General features: G+C 31.0%; 1 protein-coding gene across 6 annotated transcripts in view; it reads left to right on the top strand.

Annotated features, from left to right (window-relative positions):
* The window catches only part of Cep170 (centrosomal protein 170), a 134,254-nt gene that overhangs the window by 46,492 nt on the left and 59,851 nt on the right, over positions 1 to 27,911 (top strand). For all 6 annotated transcript variants that reach the window (XM_076831571.1, XM_076831570.1, XM_076831567.1 and 3 more), the window contains exons 3-8: positions 2,412 to 2,501; positions 8,783 to 8,864; positions 19,191 to 19,246; positions 19,337 to 19,502; positions 20,387 to 20,521; positions 25,921 to 26,397. In XM_076831571.1, the coding sequence (XP_076687686.1) occupies positions 2,412 to 2,501; positions 8,783 to 8,864; positions 19,191 to 19,246; positions 19,337 to 19,502; positions 20,387 to 20,521; positions 25,921 to 26,397 (1,006 nt within the window). The remainder of the gene's footprint in view (positions 1 to 2,411; positions 2,502 to 8,782; positions 8,865 to 19,190; positions 19,247 to 19,336; positions 19,503 to 20,386; positions 20,522 to 25,920; positions 26,398 to 27,911) is intronic.

Genomic DNA, 27,911 nt, shown 5'->3' with positions numbered 1-27,911 from the left:
GATGAATAGATGAACTTTAGATAGGGCAAAGGGGAAGGAGAGGAAAGGAGTGGGCATAGGAATAGAAAAGATGGTGGAATGAGATGGACATTGTTACCCTAAGTATATGTATGAAGACATGAATGGTGTGACTCCACTTTGTGTACAACCAAGACATGAAAAAATGTGTCCTATGAATTGAATCACATTCCGCTGTCATAACAAATTAGAACACATTTTTAAAAATTATCTTTGTGATTTACAATTGGATCAGCTAAGGTTTTTCCATAAGTGTCAGAGACTTGATGAAGTAAGCAGTCTTTATTAAAATTTAAATTGTTTATGAATGATTATTATTAAGTATTTATTGAAATATCTAAATGGGTTGTGAAAATTATAGTATACCTTCTCTCTGTTTAGTTTAATTTAGAGGAGATGTGAATATGATCATCTGGAAATGAAATGGTTTTATTGTTCATATGGTTAGATGCAATAACATATCCTTTATACTCTCTTTTTCTTGATTACTCACTAGACTAGTATATTATATAATCTTGCTAGTCTGCCCTAATTCTTATGGTGGATACTGAACCACAATTGATACCTTGAATATATTTGATAACTGAAATGTAAAAATTTTGCCTTTCTTTAAATTGGCTATTTTAAGGGTTACACAGGTGAATTCATAAGATTATTCTTGAAAAAGTTGCCACTTTATTTATTAAATAAACAATATTTTCCCCCCTTGATTCTATGTAATATCTCCCTTTCTTTCGAACACCCAGAGTTGGAAAGATGGCTCAATTCAGTGGCCTCTGTTGTTCTCTTATGTTTTATGTCTTTTCTATTATTGTAGGGGTTCGTTTATTTACTACCATAATAAGAAATGGTAGAACAGAATGTAGAATTCCAGTTTTTAAGCTATTAATTCCTTAACCTTTAAGTTTTCTTACTAGTTGTTGTTTCCAGCTGTGAGTTCTGCTCCTGGAAAGCTATTTTTTCTCTGTATTTGCTTGTCTATCTAATGGTAGTTTGCCCTCTGATGAAACTAAGGTGATTTTTTGTTTATTTTTGTTTGAGATGGGGATCTTGCTCTATTGTACAAGCAGGTCCTGAACTCATGAGCTTAAGTTATCCTTCCACCTTAGCCTCCTCACTAGCTGGAACTAGAGACATGTGCCACTACTTCAGCTTCTAAGATTTCCCCCCACCCCCATTCCAGGAATTTAACCCAAGGTGTTTAAGTACTTAGCCACAGCCACAGGCCTTTTTTAAAATTTTTATTTTATCTATCTATCTATCTATCTATCTATCTATAAATCTTTGTTGCAGGTTCTCACTAAGTGGCCTAGGACCTAAGTTGCTAAGGCTGGCTTTGAACTTGCGGTCCTCTTGCCTCAGCCTCCTAGGTCATTGGGATTACAGGTGTGCGACATTGTGCCTGATTTAGGATTAATTTTGATTTTTACTTTGTTCAACATTTTTCTTTCTGTGAGGTTTGAAAGGATGGCTTCCAAGTTCTTCACATATTAGACTAGAAACTGGAAGTCATATCTCTTCCCCAGTTTTGATAGCACTTTTGCTTTTATATGCAAAGTTTTGTGTAGTTGCTCTGTAATGGTTATTGAGTTCAGATTCATCAGTTCTCTGACTCTTCCTGTGCCTTTACTGATAAATTCTTTCTTTCAGTAACAGTTTTCACAGGCTCTTAGTACATTGTTCAGATACTTCCATCTGTAGACAACTCACTAAGCTGTGGTGTGTGTATGTGTGTATACCTTAAAGGAGGCTTCAAAGCCACTTTCAAAAAACATAGTTTGTCATTGAAATTTCTCTCATTTTTAGTTTTTTTTTTTTTTCACTCTTAGAGCTCACCCATGAAGCAGTTTTAGAATCTCATTTTAAGTGAGAATAATTTTATTCAGAAAATTATCCCTTTCTGTTCCCTTTTCTTTAAATTCATTATGTAATTTATAATTTTTAGTATTAAGAGTAAAAATTATTTTTTAATTTTTTAATTTATATATGACAGTGGAATGCATTACAATTCTTATTACACATAGAATATAATTTTTTTAAAGAGTAAACTTTTTAGCAGTAAGATACATAAAAAAACACTAATTCACATGATTTCCTTATAGCATTTTTAAATTATAAAAGGGTTGTAATTTGATATATCCAACAAAATCAGGTGATTTATTTTTTTTGAAAATTATTATTGTAGAAAGAATATTTTAAAAATTTGGCTATTTTTGCCTTCAGGGAGTGATGGTAAATTTGTGTTGTATAATAACACTTAAACCACTTTACTTCAGTATTTTCCTATTTTTACCTATTATACTATTAATGTTAGATACTAGTCAAACATCTTTTGTTTGGTATTTATTCTAGTATTTTGTTGTATTTATTAACTTAAGAAAAATTCCTTTCAGTCTCGCAGTGTGGATAAGCAACATGCTGTAATCAATTATGATGCCTCTACAGATGAGCATTTGGTGAAAGATTTAGGCAGCCTAAATGGGGTAAGTTCACAGGTTTATATTTGGTCTTGTTTGAATATTCATTTAATATTATATGAAGACAAATTGGATTGCATTTCCTATTTGTATTAAATTTTCTTTTTCTTTAGTTTGAATTTAACTTGTAAATGCTTGCTACACATATCACATTTTGGGAGCCATGTAACAGAGTATGAAATTAGCACATGTTCACAAGAAACTAATAGATGCCGGAATTAAGACAGTTAAAGACTTCATTAGGAAGATGAGGACTAAGCTTTCTCTTACTATATATATGGCTGCAAAAAATGGTGGGAAAACATTATAAAGTCATGGCAGTAAGAATGCAGAAAATACTCTAAGGGTCAGAGAAATATGGGCTCGCTTTATTTTTATTTTTCATTTTTTTAAGTTGTAGATGGACATACTATCTTTATTTTATTTATTTATTTTTATGTCATGCTGAGGATCAAACTCAATGCCTCACACATGCCAGGCACTTTATCACTGAGCCACAATCCCAGTCCCGTCGGCTCCCTTTTTAGAAAATAAAGATGGAAAGTGGTTTGGGGCCAGATAGTGTAGGACCTTTTATACTAAGGTCAAAAACAAAATAAAACAACATTTACCTTAACAAGTGTAGAATATTAACTAAGCACCGTTGTTTTCTTCTTGCTTTTTTGGCTTTATACTTTAAGATACTTTTGTGTTACTGCAATTAATTTTTTCTCATTTCTTCATTTGATCTTTCTTCATTTAGCAGAATATAAATAGCCATAGAATATAAGAGGATGTTGAAGTATTGAATTATTTTAATTTTTTATGCATTTGCTAACATAAGCAAATATAATATTGTTCATATCTGTGTTTTTGAAATTCCTTTTTGTATTTGTGATGCTGGGGATTGAACACAGGGTTTGGGGCATACTGGGCAAGTACTCCACCACTGAACTGCATCCCTAGCCCCTTGAAATTCTTAAAATAAATTTAACAGAAATTAAATCTCAACTACTTCAAGCTGTTACTGCTTTTCAAAATATGTATTGAACTTCATGTGAATAAACGTGCAAACATTTGGCAAATTAGGTAAAATATTTTTTCCTGGTCTTAAATTTGTCTGCTATTAATGGATTTTTCTGTTTGTTCTTTGAGACAATTTTTTTTTTTATAAGCATGTTCTGTTGGTTTATTCAAGCCTTTGGTATTTCATCGTAGCACATAGAATTAAATTAGCATTCTTCAAGTTTGGACTGAAGTTGTTCACTTTTGGCATTAGCCACTTTTCCATATATGTGGCCGCACACTTTCCCTTGCCATACCTCTTTTCTTCCTATAATTCTTTCATTCTTCAAATAATTTTCCAAATATATTGTTAGATTTTCTTCAACTATGTAGTTCGCCTGTGTTGCCATTTATAAAAGTTTCACCTATTTTTAGAAGAAAATCAATTCTACTCTTCCAGAAAGGATCAAAGAGAAGTCTCTTGTATTTATGAATATTAACTTTTGATGTTGTTGACATGCTTAAAGTTTAAAGTAGAGATGGGCAAAGAAGGTAGACACTGTTAAACTATGAGGCATGTAAGTTACCAAGTTTAATTCCCAGCTATTTGTTAAAATATCTTTTTTCCTTCTATGTACCCATAAAGTTTTGTTTTAATCTGTTATTTTGAGTGTTTCATCAGCCTGGTATTAAATCTGCTTTTATATCTCTGTTTCTATGTTTAATTATGAGCTCCTAAATAGTTCATGTGCCTTTGCTTCTGTAATTACAACCACAGTGCCTAGCATAGGCATGGCATGTGAATCTAGTCAATGTTTTATAAATGGAATTGAATTAATTTTGTATCCAAAGGACTTTGGGATGGGAATTTAGCTTGCCTCGCATGTGTGAGGCCCGGGTTTGGTACCTAGCATGTACTCCCACCCCCCAAAAAAGTGGTACAAAATTGTAATCTACATTTATATATGGAATATTTTAATATTTTATCAGTGTTATAAATTCTTTTGTATATATATTTTAGTTGTAGATGGACATAATACTTTTATATTATTTATTTATTTTTATGTGGTGTTAAGGATTGAACCCAGTGCCTCACAAATGCTAGGCAAGTGCTCTACCACTGAGCAACAACCCCAGTCCTCAGTGTTATAAATTCTGTATTTAAGCCTAGAAAGTTTCATCTTGACTACAAGGCTGTTCTTATGTGTCTTTACATTATTATTTTGTGAAATAATGTAGTAGAATTATATTGATGGTTTTTAGTCTTTAAAAATATTGTGATCAAATGTGAAAATTATTTAGTGTTGGGTTTGTTTAAAAATCAGATGAAATATGAACTTCTAGGCTGACATTTCTGTAATTTGATTATACTCAAAAATTTTGTGAAAGATAATCACCTATAGAGAGCAAGTTTTGTGTTTTAAACTTGGAATTAGGACTTAGATTTAATCTCATGTGTAATTTATTAGTTGTACCACTTGGAACAAAGCATGTAATCTCTTCAATATTCAGCTTCTTCATATAAATTGGTATTGTCTCCTAAAGTGTGTGAAAACATAGAGTTGAAGTTTATGAAAAGTGAAGGTGTAATACAAAATTTGTTTTAGCTCTAAAATAGTGAAATGATAATTCCTGCTGTGTAGTATTGTTACAAGAATTAAATGTGATAGTGCAATGTGAGTGTGCGCTTATTATAGAACCTTAAAGCATTGTACAAATGATAAATTTACTCTTACCTAATTAACAACTGAAAATATGCCACAAAGGACATGGTAGACAAATAATGTCAGAGTTCTATGAACTACTAGCTATCATTTATTTTATTCATAAAACATATAGACTATGTAATCTACATATTGTTCACTCTTAATATTTGTGTAATTCTAGAATTTTGAGCACCAAGTTAGAAATAGTAATTTCAGGAGTTGGGGGGCATGCTAAGTAGTTATAGCCCAATTTTAATTTTTATTAGTGATGTAATCTTGGACAAACTATTTAATTTCTCTTTTCCTTAGTTATTAAAAAAATAGAAGCAATGAAATTGTACCTCACAGTTTGTTGTAAAGAGATAAATAAGTTAATTTCAAAACTTTGTTAGAACATAAATAGAAAATATTTAGTATATAAAGTTATTGCTATTATTGTTTTAGAAAGCTACTAAGACAAGTTTGGCACCATGTAGCCTATGTATTTTTCAATGAACACACTGTTGTATTTTAAAATGAAGCACTTACCACCAAACTAAAAAATGTTCACTTCCACTTCTACTCCCTTTTATTCTATTCTCCATGCTACTTCCAAGGGTCCTAAATTTATATTTTGTTAATTCCACATTTCACTAAAAACGTAATTATAATAAGTGAGAGGAAGCTGAAACTGGTTCTGTTGCTAATGTTTTAATAGATCATTTTTCTGCAAATTCAATGCGGCCTCTCTTTCTGTAGGAACCCTTGTTTGTGTTCAGTTCTTCCTACCTTCTCCTTGTACTGGACCATTCACCCCTTTGTTAAATGTCATGGTTTCTGCCAGATCTATCCTGTCCATTCCAGTCCTGGCTTTTGTTACTCTTTTCTCCCTCTCCCCTAAATGTCACATTAGGCCAATGTGATACAAAGTGGAGAATGGTCACACTAGAAGGTGTACAAGGTTAGGGAAGAAGATAAAGCTATCCTAGTGATTGAGGTGTAGATTGTGCTTCTGGCCACTATATTCAGTTTCCCATAATATTAATATAGTATATGATGGTGTGATTAAATGATGTTGGCACAGAAACTAAACTAATTTTTACCATGTGAAATTTATTAATATGCTTCATATTTGATATACTAAAATGATTTTTCCCCTCTTGTCTTTGAAAATTTCTCTTTTGTAATGTTAGACTTTTAGGAGATAATTTTCTCCCAGATGTTTTCACTTGCATTTTTGTGAGCTGAACCTTTGTGTCTGGCTTGTTTCCTAAGTCTTTTTAGACCTTAAGGAGTATTTCTAGCATAAGTGACAGCATGTTAAAATTGTGTTTCATGATCCCTGAAAATCACCGAGTACATATGTTAAACACATTGTAGGTGCTTTATATTTAAGAGAGTTGAACAGTCTTAAACTTTAGAAGGGTCATCTTATGCCTTTTGAGTAAACATGGTGTTTTATGTTATTAGATGCCGTGATTAATAAAATTGGCTCAAAACTGTTACATTCTTTTACACAGTGTAGCTAGTTGTTTATTTTCTGCATACCAAATATCAGTAAATTAATATTTTCATTAATATTTTATTTGTTTTCTTCATCTCTCACAGCTTTTCTAGTTTATAATTATACCTTATTTTAGTAAACTCCAAATGTGAGTTTTAAAACACTCTGAAATGTTTATTTTGGAATGAGCCTAAAATTAGAGTTTATAAATCCAAGAAGCCTTTGAATTTTCTTTGTGTTACCATTTTAACTTTTCTATATATAATATTGGAAGCTTCTGATTTGAAATTATTTAGAAATTATGCTAATATGTGATTGAGTCTTAGTGGTATTCACTTGTTAACATATATCTGATTGGAATTAAAATTGCTATCTTTTCTAATTTCTTGATAGGTATAAAATTGTTATTTTATAACATGTAGATATAAAATTGTTATTTTATAACATGTTACAAAGAGCTAATTATACACAGAAATTTGAGAATATGACCATAGTAACATTACATAATACTCTTATGTATTTTCCTATGCATCATTCAAGGCCCTTCTGAGTTTATTCACTATGGAGGGAACGTTTCAAAAAAGCTATATTGGCCATCTCGAATAAAGTGGAATGGGAAAAAAAATAGAATCAAAAAGGAAAGAGTATAGTAACTTTAAGTTTCAATTTTACTAAAGAACTTTGTTAAGTATTTATATAATATCTTCATTCTGGGCAATGAAGTATAACATTTGTTCTGTGCTCTATATAATTCTAGTAACTTCTAGGTCTTCAACTCCAGTGATGCCAGGAAAAGTAATCATCACTTTTTATTATCAATGTCCAGTGGATTATTTTTATTATATATATATATATATTTTCAAGTCTTTTTACAAATAATTTACAAATATAAGAAAAGGATAGTAAGAACAACTTGAAATTTCAATAAATAATTTGGCACAACAAACTCAAATTTGTATTCCATATGCTCCAGGGTTTTAATTGTACATAATAGACAAAATGGTTAATGTTCCTTGAATGCAGGTGACTGCTCATCAGCTTGTCATATATTCACCTGAAATGTTTCTATTTTAAAAATGTTGAATCCAGATGTCAAGTACATTTCTGGTTGGTTCTAGCTTATTATTTCAATTGTTTTTGCTCTTGCATGGTCAAACAGTGTATTTTAAACTTTAACACCTTATAATTTTGACAGGATGGCCATTTTCTTCTATAATACTAAAACATTGATTAGTAGCTCAATCCACTAGTTTTATTTCTGTATCATCTTTTTCCTTCTAGTCATCTTTGTGTAGATACTTGTATTGAGCATATGTCCATTTACAAACGCTATTAAATTAGCATTGGAACCAAAGTGGGGGAAAAAGAATAACAGATAGGAAGAATATGGTTAAAATTTCTTTTAAAATTCAAATTGGTTCAGGTTATTGCTGGAAAATACTACACGATTCTTCTTATTGAATGACTGTGTAAGACATGCCTTATTTTCTTTTTGTCCTTGGAAACATTATTTTCTGTTACTCTTTTGTCCATTATTTTGGTTATTTTTGTTATTGTTAGAAGTAATTGAGAAAACATAAAATAATTACCATGGTCATGAAATATCAATATTTCAACATATGGGAAAGATTATTCACTAAGATCCCAGAATACATCTTAGATTTATAAAAGAATCTAAAGAACCCATGTAACAATTGTAAAATAGGAGTTTATTCAGTTATTTTTAAAAGAGTAAATTTTCTTTTTGCTTTTTGGAATAATTTTAAGAGTAAAAGAACCAAAACAAATTCTTTTTCAAAACAATCAAAATTAGGGACATAAGCCCTGATGATATATCTCACCCTTTACATTTTGCCAGATGAATATTAAGAATTTTTCTTGATTCTAAGTGCCTAAATTCATCTTGGCAGCACCAGGTTCTTTGTTATCAGAAATAATGAAAAAGGGCTTCGTATGAAATACTTTTATCATGCTGCGGAATGCATGGCATATCTTAATGATACAGAAACTGTCAGCCACCAAATAGTATGTACTTTTTCAGTATCAGGTTTTCTGGAATATGAGAAATAATACTTGATATGTAACCTAACATCTTCTTTCTCTTTTTCTTGCAGACTTTTGTGAATGATATAAGGATTCCAGAACAGAGTTATATTACCCTGAAACTTGAAGATAAGCTGAGATTTGGATATGATATCCTTATATGATTTTGTGCATTTATCCAATTTATTAAAAAATATTTACTCTGGTGTAAATTAACATTTCTGAGACATAGAAATTCACAATATAGATAGGCTAGAAATCTATTTATTCAATGACTTCCTATACTAAAATACTAGATGTTTTAAAAATATATTTCTTTAGTTATTATTTTTGTTTCTAAAATAATCCTGGAAAAGTTGATGAACTCATCTTCCCAGTTTATATAGTTTCACTAGCAGTCTCTCTGCAGTGCTATTGCACATGTCATTTGTATATCAAAGAATTTAACTGTGGAGAGAACAGGTATAAAGGGAATGTTTACTTTTTGTACAGCCCAGGAGTTCCTTTCAGGTGGATGACAATGGCACAAATGAACTTCATGGGAGGAATAAGAATAAGAATTTAAAATTCTTTTGTTTAAAAAATTAGAGTCTAATAACTGAACAGGGACACTACTACATTACACTACATAGGATAGCTTAAAGAATCCCTGGAGAAGAAACATGATTGAAGAAGAAAACATTTCTGTTCATAAAGGCACAAAATTTTATATAAAGGACTTTCTTATATTTAATTAAAATACAGATACTCCACATTACGCTGAATTATTTTTAAGTTTTAGTGTTTTGAATTTTGACTTTTATGTGGACTTTGATACTAAAGAATATATTAAACAATGGCAATTTGGATGGACTTTTATCACTTTAGCAGAGAAATTGTAATCTCGACTAGAATTGATGCTGAAAGTTAATGTACTACTAACACTATAAAAATCTGTAGTATCATTTAAAATTTATGAAAAATAAAATTTAAAGGCGTTAAATTTTAAAATTCTTATTTAGGGCTGGGAATGTGGCTCAAGCGATAGCGCGCTCGCCTGGCATGCATGCGGCCCGAGTTCAATCCTCAGCACCACATATAAACAAAGATGTTGTGTCCACCGAAAACTAAAAAATAAATGTTAAAAAAAAAAATTCTCTCTCTCCTTCTCTCTCTTTAAAAAATAAAAATTAAAAAAAAAAATAAAATTATTATTTAAAATAAGAAAATGTTTTATAGCTTGTCTTAATGTTTACACTTGAAGAGCTAAAGGACTATATAAAAAGTCAAACCATTAAATATGAATGCTTATTTGTTGTATATTTTAAATCTTTAAATTATCACACATAAAATGATTAAGTATTAGCATTAAAACCTTGGCGAGTGAGTCATTTTCCACCAGCATGTTTTCAAAAAATATATGCAAGTATAGTTTGTATTTACTACGTATCTCTGATTCTATTAATATCAGTTGTTTTAAAACATGAGAAAATACTAAAGGGCTCAACTTTTAATAAAAACTATGAAGTTAACTTTGAATTAAATAAAGAATAAAGTGTCACATGCCTGTAGTATTAACTATTAATAAATAACCCTGACTTTACAAATTGTACAGTATTTTCTTAATAGCAAACTAACTTTTTTTTTTTTTTCTTAAAGGAGAATTGAACCATGGTAGTAGATGTGAAGGTAGTGAGAAAATGGTAGTATTTTGTGTGTATTTTAAAGATGGAGCCAGTACCATATCCTGATTAGGTTGGATGGAGAGTGAGCAAAAGAGTCAAGTGGTGGGGGGGGGGGTTTCAAGATTTTGGCCTAAGCAGTAGAAAAAATGAATTTATTATTAACTGTGGAATTCTGTGTAGAACAGTTTTATGGGAAAAAAAATGAGAAACATCATCTCAAAAATCAGTTTTAGATTTAATTGAGGTTATTATTTTTCTGTTTTCTATTTGTAATTCTGCTAATTCCTTTTTTGGGTGGAAGCTGAGAACTTTTTTTCTGGTACTATTGTTTAGTGCTATAAATTTTCCGCTAAATACTGCTTTAATATTCTGAATACTCTCTAATTTCCTTTTTCACTTCTTCTTTGAAACTGGCTATAGATATGTATATTATTTCATTTTCAAATATTTAAGGAGTTTCTCAAAGTTCTTTTTATTATTGATTCATAATTTAATTTTGTTGTGGTTAGTGAACATACTTGACATGCCTCAAATCCTTTTGAGTTTATTCAGACTAGTTCTGTGGCCTAGATTTGGTCTGTATTGGTAAATGTTCCGTATGTACTTGAAAAGAATATGCATTCTGCTCTTTTTGAGTTGGAAGCTCTATAAATGTTCATTAGTCAAGTTGACTTGGTAGTGTTAAAGTTTTTTATATTTTAATTATTTGTCTTGTTTTCTATAAATTATAAAGGAAAAGGTGTTGAAATCTCAGGTTTGGCTGGGTGTGGTGGCACATGCCTGTAATCCCAGTGGCTCAGGAGGCTGAGGTTGGAGGATGGCAAATTCAAAGTCAGCCTTGGCACTTTAGTGAGACTGTCTCAAAATAAAATATTTTTAATAGTGAGGGTTGCTGCTGAGGATGTGGTTCTGTGTTTAAGCACCCCTGAATTCAACCCTTGATACCAAAAAGATTTGTCTTTTCCTCCTTACAGAAGTTTTGCTTTGTATAATTTGAAGCTCTGTTTTTAGATGTATAAACATTTAGGATTATTGTTTCCTCTTGATAAATTCATCTCCTGTTATCATTGTGAAATGACCTGCCCTATTCATGATAATATTCTTTGATCTGAAATATGGCTTGCCTTAATTTTGATATAGTTGTTCCTGCTTTCTTTTGATTAGTGTAATGTGTGTTTTTCTATTCTTTTACTACTAATCTGTTTTTACATTTACAGCAGACAGCATATAGTTGTTATTTTTTAGCCAATATAACTTCTTTCTTTTCTTGGTAATCTAGATCATTCATATTTAATGTGATAATTGATATGGTTAGATTTAAATCTATCATATTGACATTCATGTTCTGTTTGTTCTGTTAGTTTTATGTACTTTCTCTATTTTTAATTTCTTTTAGATTATTTATTTTTATGATTCAGTTTTACTCCTTTAATAACTTATTGGCTTTTATCATCCCCCATTAAAGTTATTTTAGTGGTAGCTTATATTTATATCTTTAATTTGGAGTTACATCTTCAGTTGATTACCATTTCACATAATGTACAAGAAAATTGCAGTATTATACATTTTCATGTCTTTTGTCCTGATTTTTGTGCTGTGCTTATGCATCTTATATATGTCACAAAAATATTACATTGTTGTTAGTAAAAAGTCAATTGTCTTTTAAAGAGATTTAAATAATTTGAAAATTACCTGTTGTTAAACTCACTGTACCTCATATCTTACACCTGTGAAGCTGCCATTTCTTGTGTTCTTTATTTCTTTGTATAGCTTTATGTTTTCATTTGGAATCATCTCTTTCAGCTTTTCTTCCTTCATCATTTCTCTGCTAGTGATGTGTTCTTTTACCTTTTATATATTTAAATAAGTATTTTATCTCATTATTGAAAGTTATTATTGCTGGGTATAGAATTCTACATTTGACAGCCAAGGTTGTAGCTCAGTGGTAGAGTGCTTAGCACATATAAGGCATTGGGTTTAATCCCCGGCACCACATAAAAATAAACAAATAAAATAAAGGTATTGTGTCTATCTACAACTAAAAAAATATTTTTTTAAAAAAGAATTCTAGGTTGACATTTCTTTTAGTACATTTAAGATTTTGCTTCACTGAATTCTTACTTTCATTGTTTTCCTTCATTCCTGGTTTTGAGCTATTTGATTTTGATGTACCCTTGTGTAGTTTTCTTCAAGTGTTTTATGTGTGGGCTTTGTTGAGATCCTTGGATCTTTGAGATTATAGTTTTAGTAAAATTTAGAAAATTTTTCTCCATTATTTCTTCAGTTTATTGTTTTTTCTGTCTTCCACACTTTCCCTCAAGGACCCCAGTTAAATGTATATTTAAATTATATATTAAATATATACTTGCCATATTCCCCTACTCACTAATACTCTTCCCCTACTCACTAATACTCTAATACACTAATATTTATTTTTTAAAGCTGTATTTCTCCTCTGTGTTTTGATTTGGATTGTTATTATTCTGGGTCTTTAAGTTCACTATTCTTACTTTGTCAACATCTAATTTACCATTGCATCTCAAACGATGTAGTTTTATCTCTAAAAGTTCAATTAGGAAATTTTTTTGTTGTTGAAATTTGAAAAATTTGAAATTTGAAAATCTGTTAATATAATCTATAATTATGTTTATTATGAACTTAAATAGCTTTTAATAAAATTTTGAATAGCATTTGTTTTATAAATTCTTAAATACCTTATAATTTTTTAATTTTTTTAACACAAATGACAGCGGAATGCATTATAATTTTTATTACACGTATAAAGCACAATTTTTGTATCTCTGGTTGTATATAAAGTATGTTGACACCAATTCGTGTCTTCATACATGTACTTTGGATAATGATGTCTGTCTATCATATTCCACCATCCTTGCTAATCCCCTGTGCCCTCTTTTCCCTTCCACACCTCTGCCCTATCTAGAATTCATCTATTCCTCCCATGTTCCCCTTCCCTACCCTACTATGAGTCAGCCTCCTTATATCAGAGAAAACATTCAGCATTTGTTTTTTGGGGATTGGGTAACTTCACCTAGCATTATCTTCTCCAGCGCAATCCATTTACCTGCAAATGCCATGATTTTGTTCTCTTTTATTTTGAGTAATATTCCGTTGTGTATATATGCCACATTTTTAAAATTCATTCATCCACTGAAGGGCATCTAGGTTGGCTCCACAATTTAGCTATTGTGAATTGGGCTGCTATATACATTGATGTGGCTATTTCCCTGAAGTATGCTGTTTTAAAGTCTTTTGGGTATAGACCAAGGAGAGGGATAGCTGGGTTAAATGGTGGTTCCCTTCCCAGATTTCCAAGGACTCTCCATACTGCTTTCCATATTGGCTTCACCAATTTGCAGTCCCACCAGCAGTGTATGAGTGCACCTTTTCCCCCACATTCTTTTTTTTTTTTTTGAGAGAGACAAAGAGAGAAGAGAGAATTTTAATATTTATTTTTCAGTTTGTGGCAGACACAACATCATTGTTTGTATGTGGTGCTGAGGATCGAACCCGGGCCGCACGCATACCAGGCGAGTGCACTACTGCTTGAGCCACATCCCCAGCCCTCCCCCACATCCTTGTCAACACTTATTATTGTTTGTCTTCATAATAGCTGCCATTCTGACTGGAGTGAGATGATATCTTAGAGTAGTTTTGGTTTGCATTTTTCTAATTACTAGAGATGATGAACATTTTTTTCATATATTTGTTGATTGATTGTATATCTTCTTGAGAAGTGAGGATTTTTTTTTTATCGTCCAGTGGGTTTCTACTTACTTTTTAAACATGGATTGTTATTATAATAATTGTTTTTAACATTTTTGTTCATATTTGTCTCAGTTTTAAGTTAATTGCAATTGATGCTTTTGAATGCATGATAATTTTTATTAGGTGGCTGACTTGTTAATTTCACCTTGTTGAGTGTTATATGCCTATTTTTGTATTCCTATAAATAGTTTTAAGCTCTGTTCTGTGACAAAAGTTACTTAGAAGTAGATTTATCACTTTGGGTCTTTTTTAAAGATTTGCTGGGCTTCTGAGATTAGTCTGGGCTACTTATTTCCTATTACTGTGTCAAGACCTTTCTATATACTTTATATACCGCAGAAGTCAACTGTTGACCAAAATCTGGCCCTCAAACTGTTTTATGGGAACACATCCATGTCCCCTAATTTACATATTTGTATAACTGCTTTCCACAGCACAATTGAATAGTTAGAGATATTTTCTTGCCATAGCCCTAGGTAGATTCCTCATAAACTGATCAGTATTAAATTGAGTACTTGAGTGAATCTCTCTGAAGGTCTGTGGAATTCTTTCTGTATGCAGCTTCTCTTAAGTAGTTAACCCTTCAGCTTCATTTCATCTACTACTCAGGGGGTCTCCTCCTCTCTGCCTGGCTTAATACTTCTTGCAGTGTGATCTTGAAACTCTCTGGATGTTTTGTTAGTGCAGTTAATGGGCTCACTTTGATTTGTTTACCTTTCTCTTATGGATCATTGTCCTGTAATCTGATGTCAGTTGTCTATTAAACCATATATTTCATCAATTTTTGTTAGTTTCAGGTAGGAGAGTAAGTCTGGTTCCTTTTACTTCATTTTCTCCAAAAGTGAAAGTCTAAGAGGTTGATTCTGGACATGTTGTACATACCAGTTGAATCCAGGGGAGAAGTGCAGGTTAACAAAAATTTGGAAATTTTATTTTATGAATAACACTTAAAACCTTGAGACTGAATGCAGTCATTGAGGATGAATATAAATTGGTAAGAGGTCCAAGGACTTGAACCTGATACATCCAATGTTAAGCGGTAGGTGAGATGAGTAACCAAAAATAAAACAAAACATATGAAAAAGGTAAAAAGGAATTACTTCTAAATGAGGAGAAAATCAGAGTATGGTATGGTTTACACATTTGGTTGAAATTATTTAAACATTGGTTACAAATGTTAAATTGCAATATCCTTCCCTAGCATTATCCCCATCATATAAGTCATTAAATTTTCTTTTAAATTGGGAATCATATATTTTTCCAATGAAGTTGTTCATTGCTGTATAACAGCCCACAAAATGATTAGGTTAATCATGCTAGAAACATGGAAATAATAAAATGAAAACATTGTTAAAGCATTACATGTAGCACTATTTGAGGAATTCAGATAATAGATGCTAAAATGATCATAATTAAATATTAGAATTTTTCATTCAAAGATGTTAAAATTTTTCCTGATTTATATGGTTGATAATCCACAATAGATTAGGAACACACTTTATAAATTTCAAAAAGAGGTAACATTTCTGAAAGCTTAAAAAAACAAAATTTAAGAAATTTAAAGAGCTATTGGATAAAAGAATAAAGTGATAGAAGAAAAGTTAAAAATAGGCCTTTGAAAACTATGTTCCTGTAGAACAGGGTCTTCTACAAGTTGGAAAGATGTTTATATGCAAAAAAAAAAAAAAAAAAATTTCTGAAAGTATGACAAAATTAAACAAAAAGGTAAATATTTCCCTTCAGAAGTTTTCTACCATGAGTGCTTTATAAACCTTTAGCATCTCCTGGGATCTGCCTTGTTGAGTGTAGCATCTAATTTGACTTAATTGTATATTTCCTTATCAGTTACAGGTAAATAATAGAAATTTTCAACATAACTAATGAGAAGATCCAAAAAGAAGGTTTTTGGACAACTTTTAATGAGACATTTTAAAGTTTTCCTTCTTATATTTTTAATATTTTAAATTTACATATACATAATATATTACTTTGTAAAAATACGTATTTCCATTCTTATATAATTTTATTCGAGTATTCTTATTTATCTGACAACAGTGTCTTCAACTTATGAGAATCACATTTTTAGTGAGAGTTTTCCAGAAAAGATTATATTTATGTAAATTATGAAATTTACATAATTACATTTTGAAATTTACTGAAAATCTGCTCTCCATCAATAAGGGTTCATTATGTAATATTAGGAAAATTAAATTAATATCTGTTCCCTATTTATTCTAAGTGGTTTATACCTCCCTAATGGCACAGCCTAATGACTTGAAATGGTTTTGAAAGATGTGTTCACAATGATATCTGACATTTCATGTTTTAAGGACATATCCCTAGGAATGACTAAAACTGTTAAAAAATTTCTCTGGTTTTAGTCTTGTCATTAAAGTAAAAGGAGACTATCTTAAGAGAAACTTACCAGTATGCAGATGAATTTCCGTGATCCTACTGTTGTTTAAACATTTCTTAAATAAATTGATCATGGATTGATTTAGAATAGGAATCATAATCTTACATAAAAAAACTGGAGAAATCTATAAAAATTATGGTTTGGAATAAATTTTTTATAAGCCTTTAAATTTTTTGATATCACAGTAATTTAAAAAAAATTTTTCCTCAGTTTGTCATTTTCCCTGATTAACAAGTTAAAAGGCAACTTTCTTCCAGTAGTTGGGGAGGCTGAGGCAGGAGGATCGCAAGTTCAAAGTCAGCCTGTGCAAAAGTGAGGTGCTAAGCAACTCAGTGAGACCCTGTCTCTAAATAAAATACAAAATAGGGCTGGGGATGTGGCTCAGTGGTTGAGTGCTCTTGAGTTCAGTCCCTGGTACCCAAACAAACAAACAAACAAAACAAACACAAAAACAACTTTCTTAGATTTGCATCAGTAAGAAGATGGTAGTTTTGGAGATAAAAACTGGAGCTAGAGCAGTCTCAAAAGTAGTTTACCACAGTTCTCAGGTGAATTCATGATGTAAACTAGAGGATTCTTTGAGATCATCTTCATTTTCACACAGGAACCTTTTTTAGAAGGACAGTATTTGCACTTAAGGATAGCTCTTTAATTTTTCCATGCCTGAAAAATGTTTCTAATCTCTAAGCCTAAGGGATTCCCTGGGGGAAGACTATCAAGCACTTATAGGAAGTAAACCTAAAATACCAGAAAGTCCTGATAATAAGCTAAATCCATTGAATAAATAGAAATGACTCAATTTTTTAAAATATTATTTTTCCACTGAAAAAATAAGAATGCTATGAATATTCTTCAGCTGCTCATGAATTTTTTGAGGTTAAAACACAGTTACTAAACTTTTTTTTTAATAAAAATACTTAGTTAAAAGATATATTTCCATATGCATCAGCTTAGGTACCTGACAGAAAGGAAAAAAAAAATTATTTCAAAGCTCTAAGAAAAAATATAAAATGAAAGGAAATCCTGGACTAGATTCTGTTTAAGAAAGATTAACAAAATTAAGCAGGATATTTTCCAAAGCTCCACAAAATTCTAAAAATTTCAGAATTTTCACTTTATATGTTAAAATATACAGCTTCCATTATGCTTGGGAAGTCTTTTCCCCCCAAGTAGTCAATAGTAATTCCTTCCTTGGAGTGATTGTTGAGTGCATTGAATTGATAAAAAAGAATAGAATTTAGTATATGATATAAAGGTTCTTTCATTACAGGGTTAAGTAATGTTGGGAAATGTGACCTCTACTCTTTAGTGAATAGATCTTTTTAATATACAGAAGCATTGTTCTTTTGGCACCATAATGAAAGCATTCATTATCCCTAGCACTTGGGTCTAATTTGTATACAATCAGTTGTTTGATAATGTAATATGATCCTGATGCAATACTGGAGCAAAGAGGTGGTTGTGGTTGCTCTATGATCCCTCATTATAGCACTCATTTTGCGTTTGCAAAGTGAACTTCATTTTTATTATGCTTATCAAACAGTAATCAAATTACTTTAGGATTTGCTGTTGGGTAATCACTGTGAGACATTTTTGCATTTTTGGGTCTTGCTGTCAATATAATTTGATCCAGGTGCTTTTTTCTTCATTGTAATCATGTCATATTGTTTGTGAAAATTAAAAATGTCTTTGTGCTCTGATTAATAATACCCAGTTATTTTCTTCTTGAAGTCTAATACTGCCTAATGTAAGAAGTACTTGCTGAATTTTAAGATTTTTAGTATTTAAAAATGAAAAATTTGTTCTGGGGCTGAAGCTCAGTGGCAGAGCACTTGCCTAGAACTGGTTCAATCCTCAGCAGTACCACATAAAAATAAATAAAGAAAATAAAAAGTATTCTGTCCATCTACAACAACAACAAAAAAATTTTTTAATTGCTTTTATTTTTTAAATACATGAAGGTGGAATGCATCACAATTATTACTACACACGTAGAACACAATTTTTAAAATATCTCTATAGATAAAGTATGTTCACCCTAATTCATGTCTTCATACATGTACTTTGGATAATGATGTCCATCACATTCCACTATCATTGCTCACCCCCTGCCCTCTCCCTTTTCCTCCCACCCCTCTGCACTATCTAGAGTTTTCCTCCCATGCTCCCTCTCCCTATACTTCTATGAACTAGTCACCTTATATCAGAGAAAACATTTGGCATTTGGTTTTTTGGGATTAGCTAATTTCACTTAGTATTATGTCATGATTTTATTCTCTTTTATTATATATGCCACATTTTTTTTTTTTTTATCCATTTATCCACTGAAGGGCATCTAGGTTGGCTCCAGTTTAGCTGTTGTGAATTGTGCTGCTTTAAACATTGATGTGGCTGTGTCCCTGTAATATGCTATTTTTAAGTAACAACAAAAATTTTTTTTTAAATGAAAATTTTATAATTGTAAATGTATTTTAACATTTAATATTAAGGAAATTCTGTAATTCTTCTGTAATAAGTCTTGAAATAGGACAGTTTCCAATTACATTTGATGGCCATTTTAAGCTTGATTACCAGAATTTTGAAGTCCTTTTCTTCCTTAGCCCCGTTTACATACAAATCTTTTTACTGTAGTAAGAGGAGAAATGAGGGTCCCTGAAGAAGCCCTTAAGGTAAAAGTTTTTCCTTTTTTCAATCTTCCATTCACTAGTGTTGATTTTATTCATGGATGTTTCAGTTCCTTTTCTAAATGTATTTTGTAGCATGAGAAGTTTACCATTCAGCTTCAGTTGTCCCAGAAATCTTCAGAATCATCAGAATTGTCAAAATCTGCAAGTGCTAAAAACACAGATTCAAAGGTGGCAGATGCACCTACAGAAGTGCAGCACAAGCCTACAGAAGCACTGAAAACTGAGGAAAAAGCCTCAGGTAAGCTAACCTCTTGAAAGTCCCATATTTACTGGATTTTAAAGAAATTATATCCTTTGTTCTCAAAAGATTGGCCACTTGCTTATCAAAATAATTTATAATCATGATACTTTCATAATGCAGCTAATGCTGCATTTAATTGTAGTTTACAATAATATTTTTTATTTCATGTTTGTTTGCATTTTTCTGAATTATAACAACTGAAAGAGAAGAAAAATGTTAATCCAATGCTCCATCATTATAATATCATTGTATAATTTACAGGTCAAAAAACTATGAAAATGCTTTGTATAAATAATTTCATTTAAACAAACAATTTGAAATCGATGGACATTATATTTATCCAAATAAGAAATATCTTCTGCTAAAAACTAAATATAGTTACTCTGCTATTCCCATTAGGCTTTAAAAAAATTAGAAAATGGCTACTCATGACAAAATTTACTCTAGTTTAATCTTTTGTATTTGGCATCAATGACATTTCTGATGAGACTGGTTTTACTGTACTCTCTTGGTTTTTGCCTACTTTCAACAAAACATCTTGTACTGGGACCATTTCTTGTCTAAATATGCAAGTCAAAGGCTATTTGTTTTAAGTGGTTCATTTATATACCAAAGAACTCAACACTTTAACAAAAAGCTGTTACGATATTGCTTAGATATATATCAGCCAGTATAAATGTTCACTTATTTAGTTGTGTCCAACATTCTGTAAGGTATTACACCAATAGTGTTGTTACTTGTCGGGTATTTTTCAACTATCTAGATTATACTTTGGATTTTTTTTTTCACTTGATTAATCAAGTAGACAATTCTAGCCTTCTGTGAAAGCATTTTTTGTTGTTTCATCTACTTTAGGCAGATTTTTTCCTTCCTCTTTCCAGATATTTCTGCTATGCCCCGTGGTACTCCATTATATGGACAGCCATCATGGTGGGGGGATGATGAAGTGGATGAAAAAATAGACTTCAAGTCAAATGGCAAAGCTGAAGAAAAAAATCATGAAACTGGAACATCAGGTAAAAATATCTCAATGACTATGACATTGCATGGATATTTTGGGAATCATTTGTAGTCTAAGCAAAAATCTGTCTACTCTGAAAAGAGATGGTCTGCTACTCTAAAGCTTGATTTAAAAAAAAAAAGGTTGATGACTATTTTAATGTCCTTATTATTTTAATATAATTTCTTATTTATGAGTGACTCTCAAATTATTAATTTCAATCTTTTAAAAAGTAATTTGTTTAAAGTATTTTTTCTAGTTTATGATATTGTTCAAACTGGTGACAGATTAATAAACTGGATATTTTACATATTTTAAAGTAATTATTAAAATGAATTTTAACCAAGGTAGTAGATACAAATGGATTTTATCTTTTCATTAGATTCACAAACATAACAATTTCTACGATGTTCAGAAATGTGATATGAAGTTATAGCTTCTTTAAAACGTCACTATTCTCAATTTGTTGGGATTATAGTAGCAATAAGATTACCGTGTTCAGCTTCAAGAATGAAGAAATAGTTCTGGGTCAGAGTCTCAGAATAGTAATCAAAGAATATATCTTTTGTTGATGAAGTAGTTCAGTGGTGAACTAAGTGTTCATAAACCAGATCAAGATTTCCAGGAAATAAATGGAGGTGTCAATTGTTTGTCACATACGGACATTGAAAAGACATCAGAACAGAAGGATTGAACAGCCAATTTCTGTGATAACAGGAGATTAAGATCCAGAACTGGCACCTGGGATCAGTATGGAAGACTTAGTCTGATAGAGACAAGGATAAATTTCATCCGAAGTTTTTCAGTGTTCTACCTTTGATCATAGTTCTACAAAATAAGTGAGACAGTTTTCTTAGTTGGAGAATTAAGAATGCTGTTTCTTTAGATATGCTTTTATTAGGCCAGGACACAAAAATCTTAAGAAAGCTGGCATTATCAACTCAATCTTACTGTGCCCCAAACTGAATTTGTCAACTTTGTAAAATAAATTTCTATCACAGTTTCCTTGTTTCTTTCACCAACATAGTTTACTTCACACCCAACCATGAAGTATTATTATTTAGTATTTAACATTTCTTGAAATGTAAATAACAGAACTGTTTCCTGATACTAAACAAGAAGGACTTACTGGCTCACATGATTGAATACCATCATCATCTCAACACTGTTATCATCTAGTTAGTTTCTCCATCTTTCAGTCTTAACTGTTCACAATAGTTGCATACTGAGGGAGTTTTCCCTCATACTCAGGTTGCCTACCAGTCAAGGGAAATGCTATCATATCCAGCAGAAAAGAACAAAGGTTGCTTTCAGAAGACCTCACAGAATGTGGAAGAAGAACATTTTTAAAAGTTTTCAATACATCTCTCTTCTCATTGGCCTCTCACAGGTTCAGAAGTGGGTCACCTGCTTATTAATGAACCTGTCCCTGGTGAGACATAGGAGATTATCTGTACACCACTCTTGTTGGCCTTGAAGCTGAGTGTGGAGTTTTTTTTCCCTTAAGGCACATGAGCTGTGTCAGGGAAGAGTGGATACCAGGGAATGTTGGCATTCTTTTAGAAAGAAGGAATAGGAAAAAGATACTGGAAGACAATCAAGAATGTCTACTTTATTTGAAAGTTTTTGTCTTCCCTTTTCTTCACCTTATCAATCTAATATATGACCTACTTCTGTTGCCTTTTTGTCCCCATCAAGTCATAATTGAACTTTCTAACTTAAGTTTGGGTCCTAAAAAGCTAAACTGATCTTTATTTCATTTTTTTCAAGAAACTACACTGACTCCCATTTGCTTGCCAAATAGATTCTAATGTTTTTAAGTTTTATGTATCGGAGCTTTCTAATTTTGCTCTACTTTTTCTAGAGGGCCTTATATCCCAGTATCAGTTGTTATAGTGTTCTCTTCCAATTTGGGAGAGAATATGCTAATTCCTGCCTGTTCTGTTCTCCCTCAAGTTTTAATACACACAGACATTGAATAATATAAAATTCTAAATGATGTATTTGTATATATGTATTGCTAATATGTGATACTGTTTAATTCACTATTTTTGAGTAAGCCTTCTCTCCACAACTTATCTCTAAATTCCTTTCTTCAAGTATCTCATATCATGCTATCATTGTGCACTAGAGCCACCTGATAGAGAGGGAATTTTTTTTTTTTAATGTCTTGTGCTCTATCAGATTCTGTTGGTTAATAGTTCAGTGAGATTATTGCTTGCTTTGTCATTTTAGTATAAGGATAATACCATTTAATATTTGTCATTTGCAGTTTATTAAAAGATAGGATGAGGTTTACTTATTGGAATAATCTATGAATTCATCAGAAATTATAAAATCGGGTTTGAAATGTGTATCAACTGTTATTAAATTTGATTATTTTGAAATTAAAGTGTTTTTAAGAATTTAAATTTTAAAAAATGTTTCAAATTATGGAATATAAATGATCAATTTAATAACTTATACTCTAAGTATACTCACTCAGTAAAAACAAAAAGTGATTTCCTTTTTGGATACCCATTTTTAGAATTTAAAAACTTGGTACTTACTATGGAAGGTGAATATTTCAGAAAGGATTAAAACCTGTCTGTTACTAATCATTTTTTATATCCCCCTCTGTGCGTCCACATGTCTAGAATCTCCTAAAAACTTGACACATAGTCTAAAAAACTTAGAAGCAAATGTATACATTAAAGCAAGCCAGTTTTCTTGAAATTCTGTGAATATTTTCAATCCTAGTAAGGAAAATTTTTCTTCAATGTAGTTATAGCTGTGTTCTTCAATCTTTGGTCTCAACATTAATTTAAAGGCTCTTTAAATATTGTATACATTTTGAAAAGGCATGTATACTATATGTAGTAGCTTCTTGACTCTTTTTACAGTGATTTTTTAAAATCCAGTCAAACTAACTTTGGAGGCTTTTAAGTTGTAACTTTTTTTAGTAAAAGGAGTTTCACAGAAATCATAATTTGAAATACTTCACTAGGCTAGGTTGAGTAGATGTCTAAAGCAGAATGAGCCATGATAATTATAGTCTGTGATTTTAAATTAGTTGAGTATTAGTTTAGTACAGAAGAATGCGTTATAAGTATCCCTGATAGATCACACAGTCATAAAATACCCTCAGAGCATAAGCAAGTTATCACCAGTTGCTTTTCTGATTTAGATATACAGAATTAATTCTAACATAGTCAGTTGTTAAATAATTTTTTTAAAATCTAGTAGTTGAGATTACTAAAATATTGATATAAACAAATAATTAGTATATAGTTTAATTTGATATAACAAAAATGACTTTTAAAAGATAAATGAATGTTAAATTCATAAATTCCAAACTATGTTGTCAGTATTCTAAAAGAAGAAAGCTGTTTTTTTTTTTTCCTATCTTAATTCGTAAGCCCTATTAATTTTGCTATTAGGCATTTTTAATAGGACCACACATTTCATTTGTTTTTATCATCTTCAGGGAAATGAATCTGACTACATATAATGAATTTTCCAGGTGATCAAACTTCACTTTTACAACAGACAGTTTTTAAAAAGTTTAACCATTTCCTAAGTTACTGTTAAATGCATTACCCCTATCACTACTTGAGCAAAGAAATCTGAGTATAGTGTAAATTTTTTCTCTTAACTCAGAATCATCGTTATTTATATCAGTTGTTGAATTATGATATCTTGCAATGATGTCCTCAGAAGCCTTTGAAATATGTAAGGCTTCCCAGTATATACTGAGTGGTACTGGAATACAATGTTTTGAGGTCATTTATCTGCTCTTGATTGTCCCTTGCTCTGATAATGTAGGGTTTTCCCCAGTATCATCCTTTCATTTTCAGTAGTGAGCAAAATTGAGTAGTTTTAGGAAAAGATAATTTTACACTGAAAATTATTATTCTTAGATATTTCTTTTGCATTCTTTTTAGCCGTGTGTGTGTGTGTGTGTGTGTGTGTGTGTGTGTGTGTGTGAGAGCAGCTTACTACTACTACTATTTTGGAATTGGAGCTTTATGTTTTCGTTCCCACACATTAGCACATGGAGATGTTAATGTCCCATTCTTTTGTAACCTAAAAGCATATGTTTTTATGATTATTTCTTATTCAGAGTACTGTTAAGAAGTCAATTATTTAACACCTGATGAATTAACATTTAACATGTATTTTAAAAGACCAATCAATTCACTTAATTTAAGGGTTAGAAACAACATAATTTCCTTTTATTGCCTTTTCTTTCTAATAGATTTTCTGTACACAATTTTTCTATCAGTCTCTTTAAAACCAGAATGGATTTTTGAACAGAGAAACATATTTCATTTGAACTTGCTTGGTAATAGACCATCTCAACAACAGGGCAGTTTAATCAAGCTTTTTCTTTTGCATTTTCTTTCTCTAATAAATACTTAAAATATGTACTTAAAATAAGCATTTTAGCTGTCATTTTCATTTATATACCTTTATGTATTTTATTATAAAGCATCTCTTTTCATACCTTTATATTAGTTTCTGAGGCAACAAAAGAAAAGTGAAAGTGTTCCAGGGTTGGTTGTTCCTTCTGCTTGCCATCTTGTTAATAAATCTGAGGCTTATAATTCAGCTTTCCTTCAAATATTTTCAACACTTGTACATACTCAACTATATAGAAATGTAAATTAATTTTCTTCTGGATTACTGGCAGGCAACTGAATTTTCTATTTTTTCTTTTTTCTTTCATATTGCTGCTTGGATTGCTATGCTGTTATGCAAACCACATGTTTTATCTTTACTCTTTTTGTCTTTATAAGATTGTCTATCTTCTTCCAGGAATCACGCATCAGTAATATTTCTGTTATTCTAAAATTCATGTCTCTAAATGTAATGGTAAATGATGGTAAGTGGAATCATTACTTCTAAAACATGACTTACATATTTACTTTATATCCTCATTTGAGTATCTATTTTCCATTGGAGCTCTACATTTATTTAAAGATGTTTCAGACATCTCATCCTGCTGACTTGATAAGGAAATCCATGCTCTTCATATATATATATATATATATTAATATTTATTTATTTATTCTTCTTTAGAACTTGAATCTCCAGCCCCATTTGATTTCACTTCTTTTGTACCTTGATAATTTCTAGATCCAAGTTGGAAAAATTATGGACCTAGCCATGAAAGGTTCACTTCTTCACTGCTTCACTATCCTTTGCTATTACTACTACTTATCTTGCATCTCCTATTAGTTAAATGGCATGTTTATAATCAAGTTCTTTCTTCTCTGTTACCTTTTTTTTTCCTATGATAGAATGCCATTGTTTTTCATCCAGACTATGATCTGCCTTCTGATCCTTACAAAATAATGCACTGGTCATTATCAGTCTCCTTCAAATGCTAGAAACCCCCAAATATTTTGAATTCTCTCTTATTTTTCTCATTAGGGTGCAGCATAGATGCCAAGCAAGTTGAGGAGCAGTCTGCAGCTGCAAATGAAGATGTACTTTTTCCTTTCTGTAGGGAACCAAGTTATTTTGAAATCCCTACAAAAGAATTCCAGCAACCTTCACAAATAACAGAGAGCACTATTCATGAAATACCAACAAAAGACACACCAAGTTCCCATACAACAGGTGCAGGGCATGCTTCATTTACCATTGAATTTGATGACAGTACCCCAGGGAAGGTAACTATTAGAGACCATGTGACAAAATTTACTTCTGATCAGCGCCACAAGTCAAAGAAGTCATCTCCTGGAACTCAAGACTTGCCAGGAATTCAAACAGGAATGATGGCTCCAGAAAACAAAGTAGCTGACTGGCTAGCACAAAACAACCCTCCTCAAATGGTATGGGAAAGAACAGAAGAGGATTCCAAAAGTATAAAAAGCGATGTTCCAGTGTACTTGAAAAGGTTGAAAGGTAAAGTGAATGATCATTTCAGAACTTCCTATTGTATAATTAAGAAAATTCAGTTTTCATAGTTAGCAAACTACTAGTAAGTAAATATATAGTAGAAGACATCTGCTTTTTCAAACTTTATGTTTAACTTTAAAGCTCAAAAGCAAACCACACTGCTCATGTCCAACTTTTATTCACAATAGTCTTTCTTCATTTTCTTCCCAAAACCATGTTGTGAATTTTTATATATGCCTTTAAATGCCAATATCAAATTAATTTAGTGCATCAGTGGAATTTCCTAAAAGACAATTCCCATCACTTCTTTTGTTTAAGGAAAAGATATATCCAGTTTTATTCTCTTATGATGCTTCTAAATATCAATATCTAGATTTTGAAAGAAATTTTAAGCCATTAGGTATGGGCTAAGAGTTCTACTTGGATAATATAATCACATTGTTGATGATATCCAGTTTTATTATGATGCTTCTAAATATCAATATCTAGATTTTGAAAGAAATTTTAAGCCATTAGGTATGGGCTAAGAGTTCTACTTGGATAATATAATCACATTGTTGATGGAGTACTTCAAATTGTTGTTAGTGGTTACTTAAGAAACACTTGAGTTTACAAATATTTACTGGATACTTATTAATCTAATTTAAATTTTTTTCATTTAAACTTTATGAGAATTGTAGTTGAATGTTCATATTCAAAACTTTATAATTAAACACTAATGGTATCAGCTAATCATTTTTTCCTATTGATTTTGCCAGTTCCTTTTTTAAAAGAACTAATTGAATACAGATTTGTATTACTTTCACATATTTATTTAAATAAGATATATATAAAGGAATGATTTTGAATTAATTATGATTGTTTATTAATGGCCATTCTTTTGTATATTAGGAGTCAATGAGTTTTTAAAAATGGCTCTTTGAGGTCAGAGACCATATATTACTTTACTTGTATCATTAACACTTTATATGGGACTTAAGCATATGATAGGTACAGAGTAATTCAAATAAACAATGAATGAATTCATTCTCCATGGCAAGACTGACCCTGGCTTAATGCCTACTTTGTGTCCTGATACCCTACTATAAGAGGTCTAGTAATGAAGAAATCGTACTCTCACTCTTATTTTGAATTTGCTTCTAAAACATTTCAGAACAATGAGATAATGTGATTAATTCTTTGTGCCTATTATAGCACTGTAGTCATCAGTGGTTACCTGGCATATGTACTTTTGAGATGTGATTATAATCTTTAATTTGTATAGACTTTATTATACATAATTGAGACCTGTGTATGCATGTATAGGTTAAATCTCATAAATAAAAGCCATACATTTGTAAGCTAATGATTTATATTATTTGGATAAGTAATACTGATACTCTACTGTAAGAGGTAGTACGAGACTTGAAAATTTATTGTTTTTAAAAAATCATTCTTATCAAATATACAGTGTGATCTAAATTAATAAAAGGGTACCATTTAAAACTATCTTTGTTAAATCCTTTTGTAACTTTTTAAAG

Source organism: Callospermophilus lateralis, chromosome 13 (assembly GCF_048772815.1).
Source record: "Callospermophilus lateralis isolate mCalLat2 chromosome 13, mCalLat2.hap1, whole genome shotgun sequence".
NCBI classification, from domain to species: domain Eukaryota; kingdom Metazoa; phylum Chordata; class Mammalia; order Rodentia; family Sciuridae; genus Callospermophilus; species Callospermophilus lateralis.
Note: the sequence above shows the minus strand (reverse complement) of the source record. Positions and strands in the feature narration are given on the sequence as shown.